Below are 14,572 nucleotides of genomic sequence, written 5' to 3' on the forward strand. Positions count from 1 at the left end.
TTCAGGAGCTTTTTATCTGACCACTCTGGTGATTGTAATCGATATTGTGAATCTGATGCACAAATTTCACTGGCTTTCCTCAAACGAAACCATTATATTCTGCGTAATTCAAGACCGACATCGTAACCAGTGCTCTAAAATCAAGTCATTACGAGCATCTGATAAAGTGGTTTCTGAAGGACTGGTGTCCATGATCGTGGACGTGATTCGCGATCCCAGCGTGACATCTCTGAAATGTGTACGATTATGGGCAAGCCCTCCTCACCTAATCTCCAAGCAGTTGTACATACACCTAAACAAACTAGAGGCATCAGGCAAAGTTGGGCCAAAGGATCAGTCTGCCACTGGAAGGACGACTTTTGCTGGAGAGCCACGCTTCATGTTTCATCCGACTTCAATTGTGCCACAAATCGTACCTACATCGACGCACCGTCTTGCTAGCAAGGGAGCGTAAGCAACGAATAACAGTCTTCGAGATGACAATGAAGTTGGACAATTGGTTCGACACGGTTTACAGCTCCTCTTTTACTGCGAGTATCTCATGCTCGTTGAGTACATTGCATGTGCCGTGCCGTTCGTGTACTTGATTTACAAATCTGGACTCCAGCAATTGCCAAATGTGGAATATTTTCCTTGTAGCGCCGGTGAATGGGACACGAGCGCAGTGACCAACGTGGTCGCCTTTGCGATTCTGGAAGTGGGCTCGCTCGTGTTAGTCGAATTGTTCTTGCGGCGCAAGTTCGCATTCTCACCACTGCATCAGCTTGCGTTTGTTTTGGAGAGACAATTTCTCACAGTGCAGGCATCGCTACTTCCAATCATACTTTTTACTCTGGAGTATCAACTCGAGCATCTAGGTTTGTAGCGTATCCCCTGCCTCCAAGCGCCATCAAGTTTTAACTAACATGCCACGAATTTGCAGGTGTCGACTTCACTTTTCACTTCGAATGGCTTCGACAAAGCTAACCCATGCATGAGATTCGCTATGAAAAAGAAACTACTACAGTAGTAGTGGTAGATGAACAAAACGCGAAGAACGTACCAAGGCACTGCTAGCTAGGCTAAGCGAATAGGTGCACACTATTTTCCCGGATAACTGAATGGCAGACTAACGTACGAAGAACGAGGCGCTTACTCGAAACGGAGAGTAAACAATGTATTTCTATCTCGTTAAATAATGTGGTGGGGGATTCGTAGCTTAATTTTTTTTCTTTTTTGCAGTAACACGCGCGGTGGCCATCTTACTTTTCGGCCACCCCAACCAAAAACGATGATGAACAATACACACCGTATTGGCAATTCCCTAAAGATCTGGTTCTTCTCGTGAAGCCAGACAGTCATCACTTGCAGTACAGATGGAAATAAGTATTGAATTCTATTTTACTTACGTAATTCATGTTATTCAACCACGACCTTCACGTAGAGTACCAACCACTATCAACGTCGTAGCCAATCGAACCGAAAAGTGAAATCGACACCTGCAGCAACATAAACACACGTTACTGAAAATTTGACCATGTTCGACGGCAAGGAGGGAGTACGAACCTAAATGCTCGAGCTGGTACTGAAGCGTAAAAAGCATGAGCGAAAACAGCGACGCTTGAATCGTGAGAAATTGTGTCTCCAAAACAAACGCAAGCTGATGCAGTGGCGAGAATGCAAACTTGCGTCGTAAGAACACCTCGACTAGGACAAGAGACCCGACTTCTAGAACAGCAAACACCAGCAGGTTAGTTATGGCACTGGTGCCCCATTTGCCAGGGCCGCAAGGGTAGTACACTATGTTCAGCAATTGCTCGAGCGCCGATTTGTAGGCGAGGTACACGAACGGCACCACGCATTCAATGTACTCAACCAGCATGAGGTACTCGCAGTGGAAAAGGAGCTGTACGCCGTGCAGAACCAAGCGATCAGGCTGGCTACCCTGCCGCACACTGCCGGGGGCTGGCGTTCTGTTTGTAATAAGTCCATACATCGGTGTAGGAGTGATATGGATCGGTACAACCGAAGTGCGTCGAAACACCCAGGGCATCAAGCGATGGCGTGACGCGATTGCAAAAGTCGATCTTGGGTTGATGGACGAATTACTCGGACCAAACCTGCCAGATGCTTCAAGTGCTTGCAAGTGGCTGTAGACCTGCTCGGAGGTGAGGTGTGGAGGACTTGCCCACAGTCGTATTCCGTTCAACGACTCCATGTGAAACGTTCTAGGATTGCGAATCACAGTAACAATCATCGTGACCAGGTCCCCAGGGTCAGCGGTCTTAGACAACCAAATCGACTTCGTTCCCGAGTCGGTATGGCGTCGAACTTCTAGCATGCGGAGTATGGTAGTTTCGTGAGTAGAAATCTCGCGGAACTTCACAAGTAAATGCACGATATCTACTGCGATGACCATTGCGGTCAGGTAAAAGGACCCCGAGTTCGCCATACACACCGAGATGAAGAGCGATCCGAAGAACTCAACTGAAAACGCCACCAGCTCCGGCATGAAATCTTCCACTGGGCGAGTCATGCGCACTGCAAACCGCTTCGCTCCAAACTTCCAGAAGGAGAGCAATATAATCACAACGCCTTGGTATGCTTGGGGCAAAAGGTCATACAAAACTCTGCAGAATGGGTATACGCCGGTAACTATCAAGTTCATGACGATGGTATCCTGAAATTGTTTGTTCTGCTGGTGAAGGATTGAACCTTTCTCATAGAGGGCTGGGCCATAAATGAGTCGCGTCAGTATTTGCACGTAAATTCCAATCGTAATAACTCCAAATTGCCACATGAACGGAACGGGGAACCCCACAACGACCGCTTCAGCGATGTAAGTTGCCATTTGAACAGCCAACGTCGTGAAAGCCAAGCTGAGTTGCTGACATAGTGAAATGCTGTGCCCTGGGACATAGAGATCTATCTGTCGATTCCCAACTGTAAAGATTACGAGTGTCACCAGGCCTTGTCGGATCCAGAACACCCAGTTCGCCTCCCACCCTTCTGACGGAGGACTCAGCGGCAGGCACTCTAATAACACAGCCACTAGCAGTGGTGGCATGGGAGTCAGGATACAAACCAGCAAAACTCTAGCGAATGAGGTCGTTTGACAGTATTCGTGCAGAAGTTCCAGCCGCTCGATCGAGTAGGATCCCTGGTGACCAACTTCAATTTCACCCATTTTCTTCTTCACACGATTCCATAGCGATGGTCGCTGTCGAGGTTTCGGGATTGAGGCGGCGCTGGAACGCCTATGTGTCTTTCTGTCGGGCAAACTTGTCATTCTTTGCTGGTTGTTGCTGATTAATGAGTAAATGTATTGCTGTAGTACTTGACCAACGCGAACGCGCGAAGCTTAAAATACGTTCCATTGAAGTTAGAGTAGAGTACGACAATTCGCTGAGATCATTTTTAGCGTCCAATCGCAACGATCTGGGATCTTGGTCACTAAGAATCGACTTGCTTGTTCGAAAAGCACTATAGCTCCAACTAATGCAGTAGCACCAGACCAAATTCTTCTTACGGGAACGTAGTGGCAGTCACTCGAGCAACGGCCATTAGCAGTGTACTAATTCCGTAAGTACCTACGCAACATCATCAAAGTTCCGGAAATACTTGAAATCGTGTAGTTTGCATCCCCTTTGTACCGGTCAATTTCGTTTAAGTTGTGACCAACTCTTGCCTTGAATCGTTGTCCTGAAGCTCTCCCAGCACCTGGTGTTACAGAGCGCTGAGGAACAGGTGGAGTAAATAACGTTAAAAATATTTTACTAACCAGATTGTAGTCTGCCCAGAAATAGCGAAGCTCACTGTCAAGGCGCGAAGAAGTGTGAAATCAACACCGGCACATTGGGGGAGTGCGTCAGCTCAAAATCATACCTGAATGGTGAGGAGAGAGGCAGTCTACGGGCCTTAGTGTGCGAGTTGGCTTCAAAACTGCGTCTTCAACACGAACGCGATTTGATAGAGTGGCGAAAATGCAAGTTCCAGCAGCAACATCGTGGACAAGTTCGAGGGAACCAACTTCCAGAGAAGCACATAACATTACGAGCAGGTTGGTCACTTCGGTCGTTCCCCACTTCATATCTGAAATACGTCCTCTGCGGTAATTAGTCGAACACGTTCCGGGTTACATGAATTTGATGAAGTTTAGGAATTTAGACGGCACCACGCACCAGCTGTACTCAACCTGCATCGAGTATTCGCAAATGATCACTAGCATCAAGCCGTGCAAAACTAGTAAGTGATCAAATTGTGTTCCGTTTGGAAGTGTCGGGTAGTTGAAGTTTCATTGCGATACGGGCACTCCAAGTAAGTGATCAAATTGTGTTCCGTTTGGAAGTGTCGGGTAGTTGAAGTTTCATTGCGATACGGGCACTCCATGCTTCGATAGTGACCGATAGAAAGGGATACAATAATCTGGTAGCGCAGGCAGAGGAGTAATAACTATTAATTCAACACTTCCCATCCCTGATTCTGGAGAACATGCGATCAAGTTCGTATTGCTGTTAGCGACCGGAGGCGAGCCGGCACAGCTTCAGGCAATAACGACAATTTTGACGGTATATATGAGATGTTGTATAGTGTTGTACATGACACTATCCAATTTTTGATTCGCACAGAACCATTGTTAGCCAAAGACTTGGATATCTATCCTGTAGTGGGTTCGATGATTGCATCCTTTATTTCTCAACTTCAAACAGGTGAACGCAGTTCGTATCGCAGAAACTATATTCTAACGTCGCCAGAATATTGGGTTCTGTGGGACGGAGTTGGCTAAAAACAAACCCAACGCGTTGTCATACTCTCAATTGGTAGGGTGTGTTTTAAGCCCCGTGAGTTGGAGTTGTTCAAATACTACAGCGATACATTTTCTCATTCACCAACGACACCTCGCAATGACCGCCGTGCCCAACCCAAAGGAAGCTAAACGTCCCAGCATTGCCTCAATCCCGGAATCTCGACGCCGAACCGCGCTGTGGAGTTATATCGAAAAGAAGTGGAGCCATATCCAAGTTGGACACCAGGGGTCCTACTCCATTGAACGGCTGGAACTCCTGCACGAGTATTCCCAAACCACCTCGTTCACTAGAGTTTTCCTGGTTTGTCTACTTACGCCCGTGCCAGCAGTGCTTGCAGCTGTGTTACTAGAGTGTCTACCACTCACTTCTCCATCGGAAGGGTGGGAGGCGAACTGGATGTTCTGGATCCGGCATGTCTTGGTGACGTTCGTAATCTTCGGAGTTGGATCTTGGCAAATTGATCTCTATGTCCCGGGGCACAACGTCTCACTCTGTCAACAGCTCAGCCTGACAGTGGCTGTTTCCGTTGTGCAGCTAGGGACTTACATCGCCGAAGCAGCGATTGTGGGGTTCCCAATTCCTTTCATGTGGCAGTTTGGGGTTTTCACGATCGGTATTTACATTCCATTGCTGACGCGACTCATTTATGGCCCAGCCTTCTCTACAAAAGGCTCGATCCTTCACCAACGCCACAAAGATTTTCAAGACACCGTCCTCATTAACTTGATAGTCACTGGGGTATTCCCCTTCTGCAAAGGCTTGTACGATCTGCTGCCGCCGGCTTATCGAGGAGTAGTAGTTCTCGTGCTACCGATCTGGAAATTTGGAGCGAAGATATTTGCAGTGCGGATGTCTCGTCAGGTGGAAGACTTCATGCCGGAGTTAGTGGCGTTTTCAGTCGATTTTTTCGGATCGCTTTTCATCTCTGTGTGCTTGTCCACTTCAGGAGCTTTTTATCTGACCACTCTGGTGATTGTAATCGATATTGTGAATCTGATGCACAAGTTTCACGGACTTTCTTCAGAGGAAAGCATTGTACTCCAGACGATTCAAGCCCGACGCCATAATGAATTTTCTGTCACCAAGTCTGACCGGTTGTCTGATAAATCGGACTCTGTAGAGCTGGTGACCATGATCGTGGGAACAGTTCGTGATCCCAGTGTGACATCGCTGAAACATGTGCGGCTGTGGGCGAGTCCTCCTCATCTTATCTCCCAGCAGACATATATCAACTTGAAAGAGCTGGAAGCATCGGGCAAGTTCGGATCAAACCCCCAGCCAGCCACTGAAAGGACAACTTTTGTTGGAGAGCCACGCTGGATGTTTCGGACCACTCGAATTGTGCCTGATACCTGTACATCAATGCACGGTACTGTTCGTAAAAGAGCATCAGCGGGTGACAAGAGTCTTCGTGGGGACAGTCATTCCGGTCAATTTGTTCGGCGCGGTTTACAGCTCCTCTTTCACTGCGAATATTTCATGCTGGTTGAGTACATCGAATGTATCGTGCCGTTCGTGTACGTGATATACAAATCTGTGCTCCAGCAATTGCCAAATGTGGAATATTATCCTTGCAGCGCCGGTAAATGGGACACGAGCGCCGTGACCAACCTGGTCGTATTTGCGATTCTGGAAGTGGGTTCGCTCGTGCTAATCGAGTTGTTCTTGCGGCACAAGTTTGCATTCTCACCACTGCGTCAGCTTGCGTTTGTTTTGGAGAGACAATTTCTCACAGTACAAGCTTCGCTATTTTCGCTCATGCTTTTTACTCTGGAGTATCAACTCGTGCATCTAGGTTTGTAGCGTATCCCCTGCCTCCAAGTGTCATCAAGTTTTAACTAACATGCCACGAATTTGCAGGTGTCGACTTCACTTTTCGCTTCGATTGGCTTCGACAAAAGTAGCCCATACATGAAGAATCGGCAATAGGATCCGTGCCCTGCATCTGCCGCACTCGTGGGTGGCGTGTACGACCACCCGTCCTCTGCGTGAGTGCCTCAAATAACCACATGGGTACAGTTGGGCTTGAAAACATTTTACAATAGAAACTGCGTCAAGGCTTGACTTTGGCTTGAGGGCAATCAGCTTGTTGCTATTTAATACTATGGATGCTTGCTTTAGGACAACTAGACAATAGTGTGTATTGAGAGTTTTGTATTGTAGCATGCTTTAGTTATTTATTTCTTCACCACGAAGTAGGTCAAACACTATCTATTTTCCTTGATCAGCTTCAGTTGATTTATATTGTATTTTCAGGACCTGGTCCGTATGCTTACTAGATCAGCCGAGGCTGATCCGTACCCGACCGCATTGCATCGGAGAACTTAAGCCTATGTAATAAGAACCATTACATTGATGTAGTAAACGTCCTTTGATTGCTGTATAGTTCTGTGTACATGACTCTAACAGAAGAGGAATGTGGGTTTCGCAGCCTTGGGCTGACACATCCGCTCTGCGCGCTTGTTGCCCACGATTCGCTGCATTCGCAAGAGATCCAGACGCGTGAACAGCGCGATCGAAGACTTGCCGTCCGTGCTGTCAGCGAATCCGTCGTCGTTGTGACCTGCCGTGTCACTGCTCGGCAGCATGTTCATCATCTCTGCGTAGAAGTCTCCCATCACGGGCAGTCCGTACCAGATGAGCTGGTGTACGCCGCGGATCTGGTACTGGTGGTAGAAGTGGAAACGCTCTGTGTACAGCATCACGTGGCAGTGGCCGTGGAAGAAGGACGTACGCGCACGAGACACCTGTTTGCTCGTCGTGTACTCGCAACACTGCACACTGCGGATCAGCTTCTTGTTCATTGTGTCGTTGAATAGGTTGCGCACGCGCACGTAGTCGAAGTATGAGGGGATAAAGATCAGCACGTGCTTCCGAGGATGGTCCAGCAGGGGCTCGAACACGTGCTTCTTGAAGTACGCAAAGCGCAGCTCCACCTCGTCCTTCGCGGTGAGGCGCCCAGAGTGGTCTAGGTCCACGCGCTGGAAGATCTGCTTCACCTGCGGCACCACGCGCGAGATCGACGCCGAACCATCAGCAGCGTCGTAGCGACGCACGAACTTAACAACTCCAGAAATGTTTCTGCATGTCTTGGTCACCAGCGCGTTGAGCGTAGGTTCCACACCATGAGCAAACACGACAGTCTGTCGAAAGTACGAAGCCAAGAAAGCCAAGTTCCACTCGCGCACACGAGCAAAGTCTGCGTGGGGAGCTTCCTTGGGCTGCAGATTCGTGGCACGCAGCACAGTTCGCAAGTGCTCCAGGTTCTGCATGGCCATAAGACTGGCCGAGTCGACAATGCAAACCTCAATAGTCGACAAAAAATCACTCGACAGCTTCACGTCGTCGCTGGACTCGGCTTCGTCAAGCAGAGCGACTTCATCGCCAAGCTGCTGACGGAGCCCAAGAGGCGACGCGATGATAATATCCGCGTGGTGATACTCGCTGTAAAATCGCACTGCCTTGCGGGAGAACGACAAGCCCAACTGGAAGCAATCGTCGTTGTTGCCCTCGTCAAACACGCGCTGCCACTCCTTCTTGCCATCGTCATTGGAGGCGTCGTCATCTTCGTCGTCGTCGTCGTCCTTCGCACTGCCAAACTCGCTGAAGAATCGGTCCTTGTTGTGGAACGTGTCCACCGTCGCCGGCAGAAGCTCCAGTAGCTGCTTCACGAAAGCCATAGCGGAACTGCGCAGGGGCAGCAAGACGAGCACGCTCGCACGGCAGAAACCTTGGTCGCGGTACTCCTTCTCCTCCTCGTCATCCTGGTTCTCCGCCTTGCCGGAGTCGCGCTTCTTGATGCGCTCGTTGTTGCGCGTAACGGTATCGCGCGCCTTCAGCACGTGGTTCAGCACGTGCATCGCACTAAGCTGACGCAGCGTCGCCGTATTCTCGTACGTCTGGCCAGCGAAGAAGACGTCCGTGTACGCCGACATCTGCTGCGACAGCGTGCGCTCCAACGAGCCCATAGGGTACGCTGTGTCTGCATCCAGTCCGCGCTGCTTCCACGACGCGAGCAGCCTCGAGCGCACGTACGCCTTCTTACTCTGCGCTTGCTCCGGTGTCGTCGCAACTCCAGTCACGCCACTCACGTCCGCGCCCACTCCACTCCGGTACGTCACATCGTACGCCACGTCCTCCTCCAATTCCGGGAGCCTCACCTTCGCGAACTTGCGGGCCTGCGCGTCAAACTTGCGTGCGTCCTGCTCCGCGAACGAGCTCAGCAAGTATCGTCGGCGGTAGGGGTCCTCCTGTTCTTCCTTCTCCTCCTCATTCTCCACTAGCTCTTCATCGTCCTTCTCCATCGCAGCTACCTGCTCTTCATCTTCCTGCTCCTCGCCATCCTGTTCCGCCTCCACCGCCTCCTCCTCCTTCTCTTCTTCTCCATCATCTTCCTCCTCGATCTCCTCTCCATTCTCATCCACCAGCACCTCCTCATACTCCTCCTCCTCCTCCTCTTCACCTTCCTCTTCAACCTCCGCCGGCTTAAACGTGTTCACGAACTCGTCAAACAGCGAGTTCTTCTTCTTGCCGCCCAGTGCGTCGTCCCCGTCACTGTCACTATCGCTGTCACTGGTCATGGCAGCCTCCTGCTCCTCTGCTCGCTCCTCTGCTGCCTCCTCGTCGCTTTCGTCCTTGTAAATGGCATTGGCTGTCCGCTCCCACGTGTCGTGGTATTGCTCGCGCTGCCAGCGCTTCTTGTCGTCCACGGAGGCGACGAACTGGCGCTCCTTGGAGCGCTGCGCGATCTTCTGCGCCTTCCACTGGCCCATCATGGAGCCCCTGGAGCCCTTGGGGCGCGGCGTGGGCTCGTGTCCAGCGCCGCGCTTGGCCTTGGGCTCGGCGTCGTCCCAGACGTTGGCCTTGCGCTTGCGGCCGCTCTTCTTCTTGCCTCCTCCGCCCTTGCGCGCGCCCATGCTGGTCAATGGCGGTCGCGTCAACTGCTTGACCCTTAGCGGAGCTCAACGGCTGAATGGCTGGCCGGAAGCTTTTCGGCGCGCGGATTGGCTGAAATTGATTTTCCGCCAATGGGAAGAGGTTGTGTACGACACACAAGCGACTTATTTTGGGGGAGATGAGCGCGTTCGCGCCCCTTCGTGGGAGATGGCTACATTTGTGACACATATTGGGAGCTGGAGGCCGTTGGGGCGATGGGGACCATGGACGCCGCAGAGGCGAGGGAGATTGCGCGCTGTATGAGCGACGAGGAGGACCAGCAGAGGCAGGCGGCGAGGTTCCTGGCCCCCGAGGGCGAAGACGCCGAGACGTGGGCGCTGCAGTCCGTCGCGGGGGTGCTTCAGCGCGTTCAAGAGGCTCCGGGCGACGAGTACGTTGAGAGAGAGAGGTAGAAAGGAGTGGTGACGGTTTGGTGACACTGACGCAACGTTCTTTGTGTTGGTAGAGTGGGTGTGGAGGCGCTGGTGCGGCAGTTGGAGCGGCTGCCGAGAAAGGCGCGAGCACACCAGCTTGTGCGCTTGCTGCTCGAGACTCGAGAGGAGTCGATCCCGAAAGAAGCGGTACTGGGGATTTGGGGGAAACTAGTTGCGGGGGATAAATCCAAGGGCGGACCGACAGGAGCGCAGAAATCGAGGGCCAAAAGCGCCGCTAGTATACCTATCATTCGAAGCCGGCTGCTCGAGGTGCAGCGTTGATACATTGCTTCTATCTTGACGTCGAGTGAAGCACTCTGACGATAGTGCGTACGTATATTGTAGTCCAAGCGGAAGCAAGCTGAGTGTGATCTCAAGTTACTCCAGAACCGAATATCCTTGCTTCAGGTGAGGCTATACGATCTGCTGGGTTGAGTTGAGACTCCACTTTTTGACAATATTTGTCAACGATTCCAGCACGAAGAATCAAAGGCATGGAAAAAGATCGCGCAGACGAAGGACCGCGCGCAGGAAATACTCGAGATGCGTTTAGCCAGCATGCAGCGGCAAGAAGAGAAGTCGATGCACGCAGTCGAGCGGGAACGGCAGTCTCGGTCGGCACAAAAGAAGCAGCACAGCCTAAAAAAGGAGTCGGTCATCAAGAAAAAGCATGCAGCGATCCAGGTTATCTCGAAGAAGTATCAAGATGTCGAACAGGTGAAGACAGAGAGCAAGCGGCTGAAGGCAGAGCGCGAGCGACTGCAATTGTTGCAGGTTGAGCGCGCTCGGGCTAAGCGGCAGGCAATTCGAAGGCAAGAAGATGCTCTGAAAAAGAAGAAGCTGCTGGATCGGCAGCAAGTGGACGAGGAGGCAGCATTACGGTTGATGAAGAAAGCTATTGCGGAGGAGCGACAGATCCGAGAGCACCGTAAGAAAGTGCAAGAAATGGAGGAGGCAGAGCGCGCCTTGATCCAGCGGTTGCAAGGTACTCAACTTATTCAGCGAGAAGCTTATTCAGTTTTAGAGCAGGCTTTGCTACGAACAGATCTCAAGCGAGCACATTCCGTCGCTCCGTTAGGTGAAAGGTAGATAATTCCGTCGATAAGCTAGCACAGTCGTGACACTATTGCTCGATAAACTTCAGCTTTATAGTTTTTGAAATGCCACAGGATTGCATAATTGGCACGTCTACATGTAAGTCTGTTGGAAGAACTTCGATTTGTCTGTCGGACTAAGACAGCCCAGGTCGCATTAAATGAAGGAGGTTAGTTAGAAGGAACAATGCATGGCGTTCAGCTATTTTTTATTTTGTCAGAATAGGGACATGCGTCCTATCCGCAGTATTATTTCATCTTCGGCTCAGGACATGACGGTCGGCGTGATCGCTTTCGGGTATTCTGGCTCGGTATGTTCCACCATTATCGCGTGTTCACGAATCATTGTAGCAAAAACTTCGCTTTGCGTTACACCCCCCGGTTCGGATTTCGACAAGGTCTCGCGCGTTATGCGTTCCTCCATAGCGAGCAACAACGCGTCGTCAGCAATTAGCGTGCCGGCGGTGATCGTAGGGACCACAACGTGCAGTAGTTGCTTGCGGGCTGAACGGCTGGCCTCGGGGGTTAGAGCAGGATACGTCTTCGAGTACATTTTGGACTTGGTGGTTGCAGGTACCAGCTGCAAATCAGATAAAGGACAATCCTCAATGCTCAAGAATATGGGACTCGACAAGGAAGGCCAACCAACGTCATTGAAGTTGTTTTTATAAACGATCATTCGTAGGGTACGAGCCTGCATAATATATTGTATTAATTCCTCGAAGTAACGATTCGTGAACGAATCCCATCGGTGCAATTTGAATACGTTTCTTCTGTCGAGCACGAAAATGAGAAGCGGGTTGAATCCTCTACTCACACAAAAGTAGCGGATTTCGGATTTGGTAGGACTGCGTTAGCAATGGCACGTGCAACTTCCATGTCGACTTTTGCAGCGAGAAGATTGTGAAATCCAAACGCCCAAACTCTATTGATTTCGCATTCAGGAAATATTGCAATTTCGGCAATTTGTTTTTGAGGACATCCTAACGGGGCGTATGTTGATACCAACTAATTACTCCGAAAGAGCTTTTCTCAGCGCAAGGCTCGGATAAATGCTATTCTGTCGCGTTCGGATGAGTATCGTAAAGAAGCACATACTTGTCGTCTTGCGCTTCTAGCTAACTTGTGATCCTTCGACCGGATGGTGGTTGGTAGTCTCAATAACCAACTCCGATGACCATGACGTTTGCACTGCAGGCTTTGAATGTTTTTACTCCAAGTAGCTCGCGATGGTGACGAAGTAACTTCCACAACGATCATAAAGTCTTCCTACCTCACGGGTAACCTGAACGTTTCCAGCCAGGCCATAGGGACGACAAAACACAGCTCAACCAGAGCAAATTGGTTCAGATCGACAGCGACGAGTCTGTTCAAGTGGTCGATGAAGTATTTCTCATCGAAGATATGGCACTCGGCACGCGTCACTTGAACAAATTGGACCAGTTGTACTGTTTCGTCGATAAAAGCAGCGTCGTATCCGCCTTGGTTCCACGTGACTGGAGCCATCACTTCGGACCATCCAATCAAATACCAATTGAATACTTGTCTGGATCAACAAGACGATGCTTGATCTCTCCCAGTTGCGACGTTGTAATGTCGATTCCACATGCATGATCCACGTCGGGCCATTATGGTTAAGCTGCGCAAAAACCCAAGCATCCAGGATAAAACTATCCGTGGATAGATTCACGTTGCAAGCCCTCGCGAAATTCTGGGCTAGACGCGGACCCATGACCGTTGCAAAATGACGCACGACGTTCTCGCTCACCAATCAAACGTCGTACCAATGGGGGCTGTCGTGCCGTGCAAGTAAACGGCTGACAGCACCAGATGACGAATCGACAACAAAGCCTTGAAGGTAAGTTTCAATGTTTGGTGCTTCCACGAGTGCTTTGTCGAGTACTTAAATCGCTGTCGCTGTCGTAACTTCAAACATGAGTCTAGCGCTTCCACCGGCCACAAAGTACTTCTCTTGCAACAACTTGGTTCTCTCCGTTGCTTCCGTTTTTTTATCAGATTGTGTTGGATATGGTGGAAACATGGTTGCTACGTTGCGGTCGTCGTTCAGGACTGCCTTCTTGTAATCAGCAAGCATCATGACGTCAGCTTAGAAAGCATCTGTGTATGTACTTGATGAAGCGGACGACCCACTACCTGCGTGGCGTGATGGAATTCGCTCGTTTGTACCTCCTCCAGATTGTGTAATTCTCCAGCCGACATCTCCACATCTTCCATGTCAGAGTCCCGGAGCTCCTCATCCACGTTCGTCGGAATCGGAAGGTAAAGATCTGGACGATAATCTTTTCCGAATGAAACCATCGACAAACACACACTAGTCGATGTTTGATTTATCTTATTGATGCCAACATAGCCACTTAAGATGAGCTGCCTCTGCAGCTGCAGATGAATTGACGTACCCGTCCAGGAATGCAATCGTTTTCCTTGTCTGTGACGTCGCATCCAAGATTTTGTTTTGGTGGTATATTGTAGTCACTTAGATCAACTAACGACTTCTAATCACCACTACTGCTGCCATGTCGCATCCAAGATTGCTGCCAGGTCGCGCTATATCGTCTCCTCCTTCACAACGCAACCGCTTTCTTGTCACCCTGAAGTCAAACGCAATTGAAATGCTTGTCATCTTGCGAGTGATGAATCCAAATCACGTCCCAATACAATCGATTAAGCGACCAAACGAAAGCGAGCGCTGCGCACGACTTTCCCGTTCCACGTAGGTCGACAACCCAAAGACGCGCATACTTCTGGATTGGACACCTGTTCATCTCATTCCATTGCTTCACCAGAGTTGGTCGACGATAGAGGATCAGCGCCTGATCAGGACGACCAGTTCCGGTACCACCGACGTAAGACGGCGGCAATTCAATCAGTCGATCTCATCTTTAACGAGGAGTCGAGGGCACGGTTTAGGTGCGATACTCCAGTCGACTCGCCATATATCGATGGTAATATCCACTCGACGCTGCTTCTGCACAACCACAATGAGCGTCTCTTTATCATCGATCTCAACCAACGAAGCCCGCGAATCCAATGTCACACCGTTCGCGAAGACTCGGAGGTCGGCCGCAGCAATGTTTGAGAGAGCGCTCGGACACTCCGTCTTCATTGCCTTTCGGTAAATATCAACATCTTCAGTATCCACGGATACATAGAGATCACTGACGACAACGCCCAGCCATCATCGCCTAACAGTTCAAACCACTTCCGCTTCATCGCTTCTCTCCAACGCAACAAATTCGAGAATGACGAGGAGGAGGGAAGAAATAACCTCAGATGCTCCAGAACCGCGTTCTGAATTAAAACG

General features: G+C 50.3%; 2 protein-coding genes across 2 annotated transcripts; one reads left to right on the top strand and one right to left on the bottom strand.

Annotated features, from left to right (window-relative positions):
• Window positions 1-7,189: 7,189 nt before the first annotated feature.
• Window positions 7,190-9,703, bottom strand: IUM83_19362 (Digestive organ expansion factor; the record flags this gene model as incomplete). Its single annotated transcript, XM_067944409.1, has 1 exon — window positions 7,190-9,703. The coding sequence occupies one exon, from the start codon at window positions 9,701-9,703 to the stop codon at window positions 7,190-7,192; it is 2,514 nt and encodes an 837-aa protein (XP_067786802.1).
• A 279-nt stretch (window positions 9,704-9,982) lies between these two features.
• IUM83_19363 (Zz type zinc finger domain containing protein) lies at window positions 9,983-11,245 on the top strand (the record flags this gene model as incomplete). Its single annotated transcript, XM_067944410.1, has 4 exons — window positions 9,983-10,113; window positions 10,189-10,426; window positions 10,502-10,564; window positions 10,634-11,245. 4 exons carry the CDS (start codon window positions 9,983-9,985, stop codon window positions 11,243-11,245), a joined length of 1,044 nt encoding a protein of 347 aa, XP_067786801.1.
• Window positions 11,246-14,572: the final 3,327 nt, after the last annotated feature.

The sequence above is a fragment of the Phytophthora cinnamomi genome (genome assembly GCF_018691715.1).
Source record: "Phytophthora cinnamomi strain GKB4 chromosome Unknown Contig64, whole genome shotgun sequence".
NCBI lineage: Eukaryota > Oomycota > Peronosporomycetes > Peronosporales > Peronosporaceae > Phytophthora > Phytophthora cinnamomi.